At 36.8% G+C, this 17,611-nt stretch overlaps 2 protein-coding genes across 7 annotated transcripts in view; one reads left to right on the top strand and one right to left on the bottom strand.

Annotated features, from left to right (window-relative positions):
* LOC127858540 (putative tyrosine carboxypeptidase MATCAP2) overlaps positions 1 to 17,611 on the top strand; it is a 38,178-nt gene that overhangs the window by 16,076 nt on the left and 4,491 nt on the right. For all 4 annotated transcript variants that reach the window (XM_052395753.1, XM_052395752.1, XM_052395751.1 and 1 more), the window contains 2 exons: positions 9,950 to 10,226; positions 12,091 to 12,396. In XM_052395753.1, coding sequence (XP_052251713.1) covers positions 9,962 to 10,226; positions 12,091 to 12,396 — 571 coding nt within the window. In that variant the 5' untranslated portion in view covers positions 9,950 to 9,961. The remainder of the gene's footprint in view (positions 1 to 9,949; positions 10,227 to 12,090; positions 12,397 to 17,611) is intronic.
* LOC127858535 (zinc finger protein 862-like) lies at positions 13,418 to 17,522 on the bottom strand. Of its 3 annotated transcripts, none has more exons than XM_052395740.1 (10): positions 17,360 to 17,515; positions 16,779 to 16,954; positions 16,073 to 16,384; positions 15,737 to 15,950; positions 15,214 to 15,586; positions 14,812 to 15,066; positions 14,487 to 14,672; positions 14,220 to 14,363; positions 13,887 to 14,079; positions 13,418 to 13,745 (listed from the first exon to the last, which is right to left on the bottom strand). In XM_052395740.1, exons 1-10 carry the CDS (start codon positions 17,425 to 17,427, stop codon positions 13,564 to 13,566), a joined length of 2,103 nt encoding a protein of 700 aa, XP_052251700.1. In that variant the 5' UTR covers positions 17,428 to 17,515; the 3' UTR covers positions 13,418 to 13,563. The 3 variants fall into 3 exon arrangements, with proteins under 3 accessions (XP_052251700.1, XP_052251701.1, XP_052251702.1); XM_052395741.1 differs by having other exon boundaries at positions 13,419 to 13,745; positions 17,371 to 17,522; XM_052395742.1 differs by having other exon boundaries at positions 13,419 to 13,745; positions 17,331 to 17,518.

Raw genomic sequence — 17,611 nt, 5'->3', positions numbered from 1 at the left:
GACTCAACTTAGAAAAATGGTTTCCGGATGATAACTCAAGAATGCTTACGCCTAGGATCATGAAACTTCATAGGTACATTGATCATGACTCGCAGATGAAATAATGATGAAACTTGACCAGGATGTTTGTCTGGACAATATCTAGGTCAAGTTTGACATTTGGTAAAGATTGAATGAACCGACTCCTGTCAGGTGAGCGAACTAGGGCCATCTTGGCCCTCTTGTTTTCTTCTGTGAGATTGGCCGTTTTTTCACAATATTTGGAAATTCGTGACTCAAATTTTCACAATTTCAAGAAGTTTGCGACTCTAATTTTCACAATTTTAGACAGTTTACGACTCATTTTTTCACAATTTTGAACAGTTTGCGACTCATTTTTTCACAGAATAGGGGGGCCAAGGCCACTTCACAAACACAGGAAAAAAAGCCCTGGTGTTATGTTGGTGCATAGTCTGAATAATGAATGAACTATTTGATATTTAATGATGCTCTTTTTTTATTTCTAAATTTGCTGAAATGTGTGACAATATTACAATTTAATACATAGAAAGCATATGCTATTGGCATTTGCTGCTACCCCTTCCTAGCAACTGGTGGGAGGGTGATAGAAGTCGGGGGGGCTGTTATTATGTAAATGTAATATTGTCACAGAAAAATTGGGTGTACATGTATATATATTTCGTAATCAACTTTTTTAAACACCCATGCAAACCAAGTTTAACACATATATTGGAATCACTAATGGTCACTCATAATTGTGTACAGAAATTCACTATTTTTTAAGACCATTAAATACTTAAGCATATATTTTTCCTTTAAATTTAGAATCTGTTCATTTATTGTAATCATAACAATACATTACAATCTTTAATTAATGGCACATTGAGTTCATTTGAAGATTTTGTTGAACTTATTAAACTGCTGGAAATTATTTGCTGATAAAACAGTTTTAATTTCATGGTATTGAGTTGGCATTAGTACATGGATTGTAAACCTTATCGCTATGATTGAAACTTATAAAGAATTGTTTCAGAACAAAGACTGGTTACAACAAAAGACGCTCCAAGGTTTATCCTTGGGTTATCATTTACCTTGTTCAAACAATAACTTACAAAATGTTTTTTTGAATGCTGTAACAAAGTGCCCTAAAAGCATGGGTAAACTTATTAATTTTCATAAAGACATTCATTGCCTGTGCAGTATTTATTATCTTTTGTAACAGTTATCTTGCGTAACCTTTGGGCTGTTTGAATTGCCAAACACTAGTGCAGGTTATTTTTCACTTAATGCAACAGAAGGCAATATAGGCCTCTTCACAATAAATAGTTTCTTTAATGTCATGCAGTTGCCCCTTTAATAAAAACTTAACGTGAACAGAAAATAAGAATAGGAATTAGTTTTTTGTTTTTATAGTAAGTTTTATGTAGTATTTAAGTTTTAAATGTTAATTGACAGGAACAACAATGAAAACTATGTTTTCTGCAAGAGAATGAGAAAACGCACTACATGTAATATCAACATTTATATATCGATGGTCCCAATTTAAAATGCTGAACCTACATTTTTTGGCATTTCGCAATTTTCAAACTGTGCAAAGCAGGAAATCAATGCACATATACCCCCAAAATAACAAACTAGTTAACCAATCGCAACAGCTCAAAAAACTCATGTGATGTTAAGACAAACCCCAATTGATTGAAATCAAAATGACGAAGCTCAAAAAATTGTAACTTCGGCATTTTGCGCGCTAATTAATATATTAAAGTATCAATAAAGCTATGTATCTTAAGGTAAATTGACGAAACGTAAACTTTTGCTTATAGAATAATTCAATGATGTACATTTTATAGCATTGATGAACGCAAAAAGAGATCAAAATAATACAAAATGCTGAGGCTTTAACTTAGTCACTTGTGGCCACAACAAATAGCTTGTTCCTACAACTTATTAAGGTGAGCTCTCAACATGGTAAGTTGTTCCTTCAACTTAATAACTTCTGGCCACAAGTTACTAAGTTGAGACCACAACTTAATAAGTTGTGGGAACAACTTTCTAAATTAATTAAGTTTGGACCACAACATAGTTTAACTAATCAGATTGGCAGTTTCATCTTAACCGTTTTAACACAGTACCCTTTAACTCGTACTATTGTGTGTTCGGGTTCGAGCGCTGGTTTGAGCACTATCCCTGTAAGCTATGGATCCCTGGATTGAGCCCCTGTCTGAGCACTTGTCATGTTAGCGACTGGGTTCAGGGTTCCATCCCCGTTGTGAGCACTAGCAACGTAAGCGTAGGATCCCGGTTTCGAGTCTTGAAGCACTCCCTTCATAGAAAAGTGGCCCATGTTTTTTGGATTCGAATCCGGGACGCTTCTTGTAAAGGGCAATTGCTCTGACCAGGGCTCGATCCCGAAACCATCGCTTACGAGGCAAATGCTAGATGCCTAAGTTTTCGATGGTCCCTGGGTTCGAATCACGGTATGAGCACTAGTCCTTAAAGCTAATTAGGAGTTTTCGACGGTCCCAGGGTTCGAATCACAGTACGAGCACTAGCCCTGAAAGCTTTGGGTCTCTAGATCGAGCCTCGGTTTGAGGACTTACCCTATAAGCAACGGCTTGAATTCCGATGTGAGAATTTGCACCAACAGTGACAGGTCCCGGGTTCGAGCCCCAGTCTGAGTACTAGCCCTGAAGGCTATGGATCCCGGGTTCAAGCCTGTGTCCTACCAATTGCCTAGTTAGGAAATGATCCTGGTTGCGAGTCTGAGCGTTCGTACCAAATGAGAGCTTGCCTTGCAAGCAATGGGTGTTCGAGTTCGAGCACCGGTCTGAGCACTAGCCCTGTAAGCTATAAATCCCGCATTTTTCAGTCCGGCGCTAAGACTAGGACTTGGATCAGGGCCCGTTGACATATATTGTAAGTACTTAAACCGGGATTTGAGCCCGGGACCCATAGCATACAGGGTGAGTGCTCAGGCAGGACCTCCTAATCAGGACCCGTTACGTAGGATGCGAATGCTCAGATTGGGGTCCCAGTCGCTTACAGGGAAAGTCCTTAGACTGGGGCTAAAACCCAAAGACCCATCGTTTAAAAAGGGAGCTATCAGGCCTGGATTCCAAGCCGGAATCCTTTGCTAATGTGCTAGTTTTTAGACCAGGATTCGAACCCTGAACCCAGTCATTAACTTGGCGATTGCTCAGATAGAGGGCTGAAATCTGGAATCCATGGCTTACATTGCAAGTGCTCAGACAGGGCTCGAACGGGGGATCTATAGCTAACAGGGATAACGCTCAGACGGGCGCTCGAACCCGAGCATCTAGTAGTATAAGGGGTACTAATTGTGATAAAATGGTCAAGATGAAACAGCCGATCTGATTGGATTAAACTTAAAGTAGTGGCTTCAACTTACCGGTAGTTAGTTGGTCCAACAAGTTATCTAGTTGAGGCAACAACTAACAAGTTGTGGGAACAAGTTTAGAAGTTTTCGCCACAAGTTTCTTAGCTGAGGCCTCAACTTAATAAGTTGTTCCCAGAAGTTATTAAGTTGAAGGAATACCTTAATAAGTTAAATGAACAAATTACTAAGTTGAGGCCACAACTTAATAGGTTTTTGGAAAAAGTTATGAATTTGTGGCCACAAGTTACTAAGCTGAGGTCACAACTTAATAAGTTGTGGGGACAACGTACTAAGTTGTTTCCACAAGTTATTTTAAAAGTTGTTTCCACAAGTTATTAAGTTGAAGCCACAACTTATGAAGTTGTTCCCTCAACTTTATAAGTTGTTCCCACAAGTTACTAAGTTGAGGCCACAATATAAATAAAGAATTGCGGTGTCACCTCTGTGCCACCGTGTAAAACAGAAAAACACGCATTGCTTTGCTATATCTAATGGAAAAGAGTGGAATAATTTATTCTCTTGAAACAAAATCTATTACAATTAGCTGTCCAATTTGCCAAAACTTCACATAAATGCAAGTCTAAATGATGAAGATACATTTTACAGTAGATTTATTAACTTAACGTCAAATTAATTCCATACGAACATGCTCATTCATGAGACACTTTTAAAAATGTTAAAAATAATATGTATTTGATTTTGTGCAAGAAATGTTCAACAAAAACACGTCTCCTGAAAACTTGTGTTTTTGTAAGTTCGGCATTTTAAATTGGGACCATCGATATACTGAAGATTTTATTGGTCCAGCAAATCCATTCTGGATTGGGAAGTTTTGTTAGGTTGTTGGACCAAATGTCGGACAATTTTCTGAAGGTTTTGCAAAGTCTGTGACAGCAAATGTAATATTTAAGAAAATGAAAGTATTTATTGTCGCACCAGAAAGTAGTTTTTTCTGCAGACTTTCAAAAGAGCAATATTTTGATGAACAGTTTTTGTTGAGAATGTATAAAGAAAAAACAGAACACTTCTTAATCAGTTGCAGCCATTTTTACAAAACCTGTTAATTAACCCTTTGCATGCTGGGAAATTTGACGTCTGCTAAAATGTCGTCTGCAGAATTTCTAAAATTAGCTTTTTCTTCTTTTTTTTTCAAAGAATACTATCAGAATAGCAAACAGTTTGGATCCTGATGAGACGCCACGTTCTGTGGCGTCTCATCTGGATCCAAACTGTTTGCAAAGGCCTTTAAAATTTGGTTCCCGCACTGAAAGGGTTAAAGTCTGTTTTATTCCCAGCACTAAAAAATGATGGCTTCATTTAAAAGAAAATGGCCTTCATTTTACTACAGCAAATAACCAATGTTACATAAAAACAGCATTATAACTCTAGCATTAATCATTGAACTCTATTGGATAAATGAGTTCTTTTCAATGAAAAAATCCAACAAGTGCTGGTATTTTTTGCTTCAAATAGATTTTGATTCCAACTGTATTTGAATCAAATTGAGGAATATATCCTGTTGTATAAATATCAGTGTGAACAAATGAGCTGTGTTCTGAGAAAACTGGGCATAATGCATGTGTGTAAAGTGTAGTCCCAGATTAGCCTGTGCAGTCCGCACAGGCTAATCAGGGACGCACTTTCCGCCTTAATTAGATTTTCGTGTAGAAGAGACTTCCTTTACACGAAAAATACCATAAAAGTGGAATGTGTTGTCCCTGATTAGCCTGTGCAGACTGCACAGGCTAATCTGGGACGACATTTTATGCACATGCATTATGCCCAGTTTTCTCAAAACATGACTCAAATAGATGTGCTTACATGTAAAAACAAATACTATACCATATTTTGGACAGAATGTAAGTATAAAAGAAGACAATTGCTTTGTATATGTGTAAATTTCTGAACTCTAATAGTGTTGGATCTCAAGGGTCAATTAATGTTTTGCACTGCTTTTAAAAAAACACAAACAAAATGATATATCTTGCCAAAATGTAGTTTGTTATATTTTAAGTTTAAGACAAGTTTTTATTTGCAGTGATTCTCTAAATTATTTTAAACAGGTCCATGTGACTATAGAATTTAGGTTGCAGAGCTCACGCTGCTGCCAGACATTATTGCCAATGGTGTTTACAACTATATGTGTTCTTATCAAGTGCATTTACAGAGATATTACATTAACACCTTGTTTATTATGATAGCTTTTATAATAAATAGAAATAAAAACTCAAATTGAAATTGTTGATGGAGATTATTATAAAACCAAGTTTCACAAAATGGTTGGGAAAGTATGTTGTATTGCATTATCTATATCATGATCTTATTATTTTTCTACTGGTGTAACTTCAAGGATCAGAATCTGGATCCTGCGATTACTCAAACATTTCTTAAGCTAGGTTGATGAAACGGTGTATTTGGATATCAGATATAGTGACTTTTAAAGAATATGCATATTATTTCAGTGTTTTCTTCAGACAGAAATTGTGGTTGTTAAAGTTACAGAAATAATTAAAAAACTAAAATTTGCATCCTGCCAAAATTCTCGGAATTTAATATCTTTCCCTGTTTTAATGAACATGCGATGTATAATGCTCCGAGTGTCTTATATTTGATAAAAGTGAAAACGAATGCGGAGTATATATATAATGGTCTGAAAGATAAGGAAATGTAATTAAGTACTTCATAGTTGTTTGTTATGTGCCCAAATGCTATTGACCTGTTTTATTTAATTATCAATTTTATGACTGCTTCCATATCTGTGGCATACCAAATCAAGGTTTACTATTGACAAGGTGCCTGTACCACGTGACTTTTTCGGCTATGTGTGGGACAATTGGATGTCAACAAATCATCGCTTCAGGTACGTTTCTGATAATTTCTTCATTAATTCAAAACGGTTGAAAAAAAAAAAAAAGACGAGAGCCCGGTCTTTGTCAAAATACACAACTGTGTTAAGTTTGCGCAAAATTTATTAAGTATTTTTTCCAAAAAGTGCAACAGCGTGTTTGAAAACACACAAAGTGAAATGCTATGTGTGGTATATTTGTTATTTAAATAACATAAATTGTTGCAGGTTTAAAAAATAGGGCGGACATTGTAATTCTTCATAGAGAAGCTACATATATTGTATGTTTGTGCATATACATCTGATTCGGAGTCTGTGTATAAAAATGCAATAATGCTATGTTTGGGACACATTTTTGAAATGCTATGTGTGGTTTGCAAGAATTTTCCTGTCAGTTCTGCATTTAATCTGAACACAGTTTTGTAATAATCTAAAACATATACTTCAGTCTGTACTGCAAATATATCAAATTAACCAATGTTACATGATGGAATACTGAAGTAATTGTGTAATGTTTAAACAATTTATGTTTAATTGAACATAAATTTTAAGTAAAACACACTGCGTAATTGTTATCCAACCAATGGTCTTTTTTAACAAACACGTTTAATATGTTGAACAATAACATTTTCTTTTTTTTGACTTATTGTCTTTGAATAAATATCATGATTGATATTTCTGCCTGATTATTAAATTCGGTCCTTTTTTTATAAATGAATGACATAGAAAGTAAAAGCACTTGCTTTAAAATGGGTTTTACTTCTGTTGTTTTTCAGACTTGACATGGATAAGTCGAAGGATTTGTAATGCTTTAAGGCGCGAAGCTGTGTTAGAATTAGATTAACACCATCAAACCACACGGAAGGTGTTATGCGGCAAGTTAATTATCAAAACCACAGTGACAGAGACGGACACAGCTTCATTCTGTGATATTTACGGAAAGCTATTTCAACTAACTATGCAAACATACCATTCAATATGTGTTTTGGCATAATCAAAACAAAGTGTATGTATTGATATTTGTGTATATCTATGTGTTTTGTATCTATGTTATTAATAAAATTGATTAGATGAATATAAAATCTAAGTATATATGTTAATAAAACAATTGTTTCAAAACAAATAATATAAATCCAATGATGATTGTTTGTGGTCTATTAAGTTCATTTAGTTTCCAATATCATCTCCATATGAATATCTTAAGTATATTAAAATAAATAAAATTAATAATAACATTGCTTTATAACCAGCATGCACATGTTACAATAGAAATTAAAGCACCAAGTACATAAAGAAGTACATCAGTATTCGCAAAGTAACAAATCTTGCTATACAAACATATAAATGATCTAATTAACACGTAACAAATGATCATCGCAAAAAAGTCTTGGCTTTGGGGGTTTATTGTACCAACAAACATATTTAATTGTATTAATACTTCATGAACTCAATTTCAAATGAAATCTGAATAACTGAAAATAGTGTAAGATGTTTAATGAAAATACTCATTCGACCCGGTCATGAAAGGGGCTGCAATATCTTGTTACCACCGCACCAAGTAATAAACAATACATGTTGTTCAATTTGTTGAATTGTCAAATGTGTATTTAATGTTTACTTTGATTGTTTTCTTTCACTGCAATACTTGCACCATCTGGTAACACAACAAACAGTCTTTTAAACTTTTGAACATTAACTATATATGACAAATTTTCATTGATAAAGATATCAGAACGTCTCTTGAAGGTGCTTCCAAAAATACTTTAATCTCCCTGAAAAGAACAAAATACACATGAAATAAACTGTAAAACTTAAAAAAAATAAAAATAATTGTCATGCGTGATATATAAGATAGCTCAATAGGATTTAGATACGAATACATGATTTTACAGAAAAATAAGTTATTGATCCTTTTGTCTATTTGTATAAATAATGCTGTATTATCTCTTTATGCTTATTTAATAACTCTCGTTACGGTCTAATATGTTTACATATTCCTGATAAAAAGCACACAACCATAAGTTCAATAACACTTTTTGTAATTTTGTTACAATTATATTCACATGACACCTTGCACAAACAATCCTTACGATTTTGTGTATTAAACAAGTGCCTTAGTTGGAAGTAAAATTCACTGAAAATTTAACGTTTTGTAACAATCAATTTTATAGAAACTCACAAGAAAAGGTTTGCCGCAACAGAAATATTTTCCTTCCCGTGCGTGGGTGGCTTTGTGTTTGGAGATTCACGACTGTGTTTTGACCTCTCAACCACACTGTTCCCAAACAAATGGCAATCTACAAGTAAAAAATATGAATATAAATTATCGACAATCATGATAATTTTGAGTAACATGAACGTCGTGATCATCTTATTTTAGGCACGCAAAACAGTACCAACAATGTTTTATTGACCAACTTTTGTTATTTAGACAGACTTAAAATATTATTGATGTTTATGCCAATCTTTCGATTCTCTAGTTTAGTTTGTATACCACACATAGCATTTCAAAAACGTGTCCCACACATAGCATTATTGCATTTTTAAGCACACACTCCAATTCAGAAGTATTTGTGCAAACATACAATGTATGTAGCTTCTCTATGAAGAATTACAATGTCCGCCCTATTTTTTAAACCTTCGACAATATTATAATGAACGTTTTTGTTGATTGAATAAAAAATATACCACACATAACATTTCAATTCATGTCTTTTCAAATGCGCGGTTGCACTTTTTGGAAAAAATACTCAATTAATTTTGTGCAAACTTAACACAGTTTTGAATTTTGACAATGACCGGGCTCTCGTCTTTGTTTTTTTGAAAATGGTTTTGAATTAATAAAGAAATGATAAAAAACTTAACCTGAAGCGATGGTATGTTGACATCCGATTGTCCCACACATAGCCGAAAAAGTCACGTTGTACAGGCACCTTGTATTGAACACATTCCATATCTTTTCTGCAAATAAGGCAAACAGTTGTTACAACACAATTACCAAAGACTTGATGGATCAATTTGAATTAAGTTCAAATAAATCAATCAATGTATTTGGCTATAACATGGACAAAAAAAGGAACTAAAAACTGGAAATACCATATTAGTGTTTTTAAACCCTTGGGATGATTCCCTTTTAAACCTGTTGTACAACATCAGCTTGGTCAAAGTTTCATGGTGAAGGTTGCTATTTAAAGGTCATTGCAAAGACTGACAAGATTGTTTTGAAATAGTGAAGTTTCTTTGTATTAATAATTATAAAGTAGATAAGTGTGCATGTTTTGAATAATTTACATGCTTTGACACTGTATCATGTACCGTTTACAATCATTAGACGGTTCATAAAAATAATTGTTAAAATTGTAAAAAAATAAATAAACTGTCAATTGAAATCCCCAATATAATATTGTTTTTTTTTATCATTTCATTTATATGATCTGTGTGTCTTTCGAGATGATGTTCTGATATCATTGTTTACTGATGTTGACCAGATATATTAGTGGGGTTCAAGGTCAAGATTGTTCCTTGCAAACTTCAATATAGTAATGAGCAGCACATTCTGTCTGCCATAGTTTTGACATTTTGTTTTGTTTCAAAAGGCACAATCTGTTTAGGGTCAGGCAAACAGAACTTTGCTGCATTAAATATGGACCTAGGGATTCAATTTACAGTGAATATTTTTATAATAATTAACTTTATCATTTTTTCAGGCCATACTTATAATGGAAAAGGCCATGGAGCGCTATGGAAGTTATGAACAGTTTGAAGAACAGACGGGCAGGAAAATTCTGCAGCGCTCCCAAATAATGGCCCTAATACAGCGTTACCTCAAACGTGACGAGGTTGAAAGGGAGATTATGATCAATCTCTCGGAGGACCTTCTGTCTAGAGGGTCCATGACCAGGGTGAAAGGAAAGCCAACACTTAATGTCCGCATCGTAAATTTACGTGAATTATGGGTGGAAGGACTTCTCCGGCATGAGATAGGTGAATGTAATTTATTCACTGGCCATTTTCTGTCCATAACCAGAAGTTTGTATTGATTTTATTGTGAACTGTGCAAATGTTTTACTTGGTCCTTTCATGGTTCGACATTAATGTGTTTAGACTTGAATTGCATTTTTCTGAATAGCATTGGTATATGAACTGTCAGAAGAAAAATTACGCCAAGTTTGCGCAAATGCTGAATGCGATTATGCAAATTAGGCTTAATTTTTCCAACAGTTTACACATCTATTCAATACTTATTATAACAAACAACTAGAAATGGCATGGCAGAGGCCGACGCGTATCCCCACGCCGAATGTTTGACCTAGGTGTGCCCCAGGGTTGGTAATGGGGCCATGCATAGCTGAGATTGACCGTATTGTCATAAGAGAAGTTCATCATCAATTAGAAGTGAATTGGTGTAGAAATGAAGAAGTTATAGTAAAAGGCAATTTTGGGTGGGTGTGACATATGTGGGCAGGGCGCCCCAGGGTTGGTAATGGGGCCATGCATAGTTGAGATTGACCGTATTGTCATAAGAGAGGTTCAGTATCAATTTGAAGTGAATCAGTGTAGAAATGAAGAAATTATAGTAAAAGGCAATTTTGGGTGGGTGTGGTCTATGTGGGCGGGGCGCCCCAGGGTTGGTAATGGGGCCATGCATAGTTGAGATTGACTGTATTGTCATAAGAGAAGTTCAATATCAATTTGAAGTGAATCGGTGTAGAAATGAAGAAATTATAGTAAAGGCAATTTTGGGTGGGTGTGGTCTATGTGGGCAGGGCCCCAGGGTTAGTTATGGGGCCATGCATAGTTGAGATTGACCCTAATGTCATAAGAGAAGTTCAGTATCAATTTGAAGTGAATCCGTGTAGAAATGAAAAAATTATAGTAAATGGAATTTTTGGTGGGTGTGGCCTATGTGGGCGGGCGCCCCAGGGTTGGGATTGGGGCCATGCATAGTTGAGATTGACCCTAATGTCATAACAAAAGTTCAGTATCAATTTGAAGTGAATCCGTGTAGAAATGAAAAAATTATAGTAAATGGAAATTTTTGGTGGGTGTGGCCTATGTGGGCGGGGCGCCCCAGGGTTGGGAATGGGGCCATGCATGGTTGAGATTGACCGTATTGTCATAGGTGAGGTCCAGTATCAATTTGAAGTGAATCGGTGTAGAAATAAAGAAGTAAATGTAAAATAACCTAAAAAAATGAGTGATAATTTCTGACGCGGCCCCACCCCAACCCCTATAACTTTTGACCCAGGGGTCAGATCAAAATTCCAAATAGTGCAGGGTCGCACATATGCTCATAGCTACCATGTGTGTAAATTTCAAGGTTCTAGTGCTTTTAGTGTAGGAGGAGATAGTGGCCAGGACGGACGGACAGACGGACGGACAGACGGACGGACAGACGGACGGACGGACGGCGGAGATCACCACAATATCCCCACCTTTTTTTCAAAAAGCGTGGGGATAAAAATGTCAGATTACCTGCTATATTACAATTCTGAAAGCCACAACATAATTCTATGTTTTCGGATGTATGAATCAAGTTTTTATTTTTGTTTACAACAAACAGCATATCGTTCACATAAGCGCAAAACAATATCAATACAATTCACGCAAAATATTGATGTAATTTTGGAACTTGTTTTATTGATGTTCACAAAACACAATAATGCAATTATATTTTATATTTATCTTATTCTACTGCTCTACGATATTTTCTAATTTTTAATTGTAATTATAAATGCTCAGTACCAATATATGAGACCTGTCATTACCCTTTAACTACACTATTATTTATAATGAAGCCACTGTTAAATAGTGCATACACTGTACCCTGCTGTTACCTACTTTTCAGGAACACACTACTTACGGAGCTACAACAACAAATTCCAAGAGTGGTACAACTGGAAAGTTCGCAAGGACCTCGGCATAAAGCCAGCCAATCCCACTGAGGAAGGTCTAGCCTCGCTGCACAGTGTGCTGCTACGGAAGGATCCTTGCCTGTGGAGGATATCCCTGCTGTACTATGTTGCCTACAAGTCAGCGTTCATGTCCCTCAAGGATCTGTTCCATGACCTGAGCCAGTACGTCAGCGACCCTGTGGCACGCTGGGACTATTGTTTGCGAGCCAAACGCGGCCAAGTAGACACGTCTAAGCCCGGTAAATCCTTCTGTCTGAGCTAGATTTCTTTAAAAACATGTATGCGTTATTGAAGAAGTTTGGAATATTAATTTTGTGCCAAATTAGACGCAATCTTTGAATGATCCAGGTAAAGCATGCATCTGTCATTCTATGGCCATCATTTTACTTTTAAAACATGAATTTAAGATGTATTAACAAATTGTTATGGAGGCAATAATAATTTTAAGATTTGAAAACCTTGTATGGAAATATAAAAGGAAAGGAGAAACTATTTGAATATTTTAAATTTAATTAAATTATATCATGAAATGCCTGTTAAATATTCTCAATAATGTATTATTTTTAAACCCAAATAGTATCGCATTTAAAGAAAGTATTTTGACGCAAAACATATCATGCCTTAACAACAGTAGGATCATTATAACCCAAGATTTGACTTACATATTGCATCTTTCCTCATTATAAATTATCCATCTGCATTTTATATGTTTGGTTCTTGTTGTTACCTTTTAGAATGTATCTACTTTTCCCTTTTATATAATACCTTATGCTACATTAAAATTTAAAGTGCTTACTGCAAACTGCTTTCTTCAATATCAGTGGCTTAAATATTAACATAGTTTTCATTGGATCTGTCAAGTTCTATGTTTAAATGCCTTGTTTTATATGAAACATTGAGAAAACATTAATGACAAAATGGCTGCTTTAGAATTAGAGTGTTTTTATTTTTATAATTAATTCATTATTTTGAATCTGTTACAGAGAAGAAAGGGAAATGAGATTTTCATTAATTTAAGAGTAATTTATATCGAACCTTTTTAGGGGTCACAATTACAACATCTTGGTCCTCGTGTTCAACGATCATTTGTATATACTCAGGCATTTCCCCAGGAATTTGGGCAGGCACAGCGGAAAGACAGCGTTGACGGGGGTTGGTGCGGAAGGGGGCTTGGCCCCTTCCGCGTGTCGATTTTTTTATTGTTTTTAACTGTTCTAAATCAAAATCTACACTACTTGGGAGCTTCTAAAACACAACATTTTCTCTTTTTTTATTTATTTATTTGTCCTCAATTTATTTCATTCAAGTCATGTATTTAAATATTAAATAAAAAGCAGAATAACAGTAGACATTAGCAAGCAAAACATGATTGAAAAACAACAACAATACAGTCACATATTACATGTTCAAAACACTGTTCTGCGAGGCTTCTCCTGGTGCCAGGCATCCACCATTTTCCCGAAGTCTACTGCCTCAATGTCTGGCCCTTCAATGCTGACCGACATCAGTGCATTGAGGACAGCAGACTTCATGCGAGAACGATTTTCCGTCTTTATCCTTTTCATCGTGCTGAATCCCCTCTCGCAGTCTGAAATACACACAATATTGTAAACTAATCTGAAATAATATCTATTGAATCGCTTTGATTTAAGAACAAAGAGATATTTAAGCAAAACAAAAACATCATTCGTTTGTTATTGTGCTCTTGACAGCCTAGTCAAGTACCTACCAGCTGTAGATGTAGGGAGGAGCAGGCCAACGGCTGCCAGCTTGTAGAGCTGGTCGTGGCTATTACGCAAATGGATTGTCACCCACTCCATTGCCTCTTCAGCCTTCTTCTCTGTGCCCTGTAGGCTGCCTCGAACCTGCCTCCAGTTGTGCAGTGTTGCGTCAACGGGAAGGTTGAAGTGGTCAGCCAGTTTCTAAACAATAAAAAAGTTACACTGATTGATTTTATAAATATTGTCACACAATCTGATAATTAACAATTGATTATAATGGAGTACATCTTTGAAATTATATTGGTTGACTGTAAATATCATGTTCTAGTTTAGTGCATTACCTTGATGTCCTGTTCGCCATGGTTGCCCATATCTCCAGTGGGGAACTTGGTGGTGTTGAAAGCCTCGAAGAGCTGCAGCAATGGCAAGTCTGGAAATCGCTCTTCTATGTTGGACATCAGCTGCTGCACAAAAGGCCGGTACAACTGGAAATGAGTTGGAAACAGATTAATTATTGATATGCCAAGTGTTAGCTTGTCTTTGTATTTATTTACTAATACATTAAGATTGTTGCAGCTTAATGAACTCCTATGCTAGCAAAAACATACCTTGTCCGTGAAATGCTGGACCTGCTCTTCAGTGGGCACAGTGATGCCAAAGCCATCTGCATGGAGACGGGCCACTCTATCGGGGGCTGCCTGGAAGTGTTCTCCTGGGGTATTCAAGAGGCCCTGAAGAATGGCCAGAGTTCCAAGGACTAGAGGCTTGATGCATGTGTAGATTGCATCTTTTGCCTGAAACACACATAACTATATATAGACTCGGGCTTGTGTATAATAATACACTTAAACAAAATAAACGAAACTGGAAACATAAGAAATATAATTAACACTGGCTGAAATACATTTTCTATTTGTTTTTTTGTGTACATACCTGCATTGCCTTGGAAAGATCAGAAAGATGTGGAAGCACGTCACACATCATGTGCAGTGTCAGCACAAACTGGTAGTTCTGAGAGAATTTTGCGAGACCAGCTGCCCTTGCATCGTTTCTTTCTTCGGCCTCACGATCCAAGCTTTTGTAAACAGAGGGAAGGCACCTCCTCAGGGTAGTGGTCGCCTTGTCATGCGACAGCCAACGCACATCCTTCGCCTCCACAAGCTTGAGATCTGGCTCCTGGAGTAACTCCTTAAAATACAAGATTTAATGACAACATTTCAAAACAAAACAGTATAAATCTCCACATGCTTTAAATATCATGATTATTTCTGTCAACAAAATTACCTAATAAATTCAACAAATAACTATTTTTGTTTTTGCTCTTTAAACACTTACTTGAATCTCGTGTAATCCCCGCGTTCGCACAGCACTCTTTGCGTAGAAACGATACAAGTCTCCAATGATGTCCTTAAACTTGAGCATGTATGTCAATCCATTTGCTGCTTGTCCGGCTGCCAGGGCGAGACGGTGAGCCACACAATGGTTGTTTATGAGGTGCGGTACAAGTTTCCTCAACTGGGCAGCGACACCATTTTTTGAACCCACCATAACAGGGGCACCATCGCTGCCGAAGGCACACATACGATCGAGTGGCAGATGGAGCTCTCTAAGGTGTGTTGTGAGACTTGTAGTGATGGTCTCTGCCTTGCAGTCGTTTAGTGGCAGTATTGACAGGAATCTTGTCTGGCTCCTGCCATCTTTCAGGAACCTGATGAATATCATGTCAGGAATTATAACAGAGATGTTTATCAAAATATCAGGAATTATAACAGATATTTTTATCAGAATGCCATTAACAACAGAAGCTCTAACAAACTACTAGATTAAAGTTGTACAGTCTTGTTCTGCCCCAATGTACCTTATATATACTGTCATCTCACTGATAACAGATATATCTGTTGTCTCATCCACCATGATGGTGTACCATGGGGAGTCGATGGCCTGGGTCAGGATGTCCTGCCGAATGATGTTGCCCATGGCCAGAACCGCTTCCTGTACAAAGCGCTGCGATTCACCTTTGTTGTTCTGACCCTGGTTCATGTTAGCCAGGATGGAGCAGCCTTGTAGCTTCACTGAAACAGCAATTATTCAACATACATTTTTTATTAGCAAGCAACTTTATGAAATGCTCTTTATTGATATAGAAAATATTAAAATAAGCAATGTCCGAATATCATAATGCGCAGTTACTTACCAAGATCATTAAGAGGGAGGTAGTTTGTTGTGTGAGGAACTTCCTGCTTCATCAACCAGTACAAATTCTTGAATGCTGCGATCCTAGCACTTTTCTGTAGACAGCCCATCTCTTCAAGCTGCCCCACCAGATTTCTTGGAGCCAGGCGGTTTGCCTCCAGAAGTTTGGCCTGGGAGTGGGTCTCTGTCCTCTGATGGCGATTAAGTGAGTCCCTTGCTATCCAAGTGCAAGGCACATCTACCCACGGGGCACTACCGATTGCTGAACGCGCAGGTCTGCACATGTGACGAATGCACAAAGAGCACATCATACCTACAAAATATTTTTATTTTCAAACAACTGTTGTATTACATATTCCATTGCATGTTTGAAAAGTTAAATTTATTTATGCGTTCATATTGAAATGTAATGATCTGAAATGAACAGGCTAATCATGGACGTCACTTTACGTACATGCATTAAACCCCCTTTTCTCAGAGCGCTACTCATTTGCGAACTGCACAGGCTAATCTATGACGTCACTTTACGCACATGCATTAAACCCCCTTTTCTCAGAGCGCTACTCATTTGCGAACTGCACAGGCTAATCTGTGACGTCACTTTACGCACATGCATTAAACCCCCTTTTCTCAGAGCACGACTCATTTGTGAAAAGTTAAATGCTTGTTATATAACCCAAGTGCGGTAAAGAACTCAACACTCTTACCTCCTTCAACTTCTGTGACCCATGGAAAATCTTGCTTCCAACTACTATCGAACCCACTGGCACGCTGCTTGGACCGCTTTGTTGGTGGTTGGGAAGTCTCATGATCACTTGCTACGTCCTGGACACTTTCACGTTCACTTATTGAACTCTCTGACAGCGACGGTTCATTATTAATCCTGACCAAGAAATTAGTTATCACAGATTTGCCAGACACAGGGACTGGTCGTTTCTTAGACCTAATCATTCTGTCATGCACAAAAACTAAAGAAAAATGTGTTGCAGGTATTTAGCTGTTATTAGCGTATTCCGTGAATACGAAAGAAACTATTTGATCTGAATAAATTAAGTGTCAGCACTGTAAAGTTATAGTCGCCGATGAAAAAAATAGTGTGAAAACATTTGTAGTGGGCGGGAGCAATCAAATGAGACTTCTAATTAAGGTTAATTGTAATTATAACTTAAATTACCCACAACCGCAACAAACAAAAGTAACTGTTTATTTTTGAAGTACCGCTAAAATCGTCGTTAACAATTAAAATAAAACAAACAAACCAATTTAGCATAACTTTAACTGCTCTTACGCCACTAGTACCGGTAGTAATCGATCATTATCACCCATTAGGGGACAAACACCATAATTGACCCCCATAAACGACCCGTAAATCGTTCGCACATCTTATCAAAGCCCATTATGCACACACCGCTGATTAGCGCGTGCGCGTTTTATCTGGTCGTCGGCCGAATGCAGACAACATTCGGATCAGAGCTTGCGAGCGCTTGTGAAATTTTCAAGCGTCGCGGCGACATGATCGGAAAAACAAGCGCCGCGGGGA

This window comes from Dreissena polymorpha, chromosome 14 (assembly GCF_020536995.1).
Source record: "Dreissena polymorpha isolate Duluth1 chromosome 14, UMN_Dpol_1.0, whole genome shotgun sequence".
NCBI lineage: Eukaryota > Metazoa > Mollusca > Bivalvia > Myida > Dreissenidae > Dreissena > Dreissena polymorpha.
This window is presented reverse-complemented; position numbering and strand designations above follow the sequence as displayed.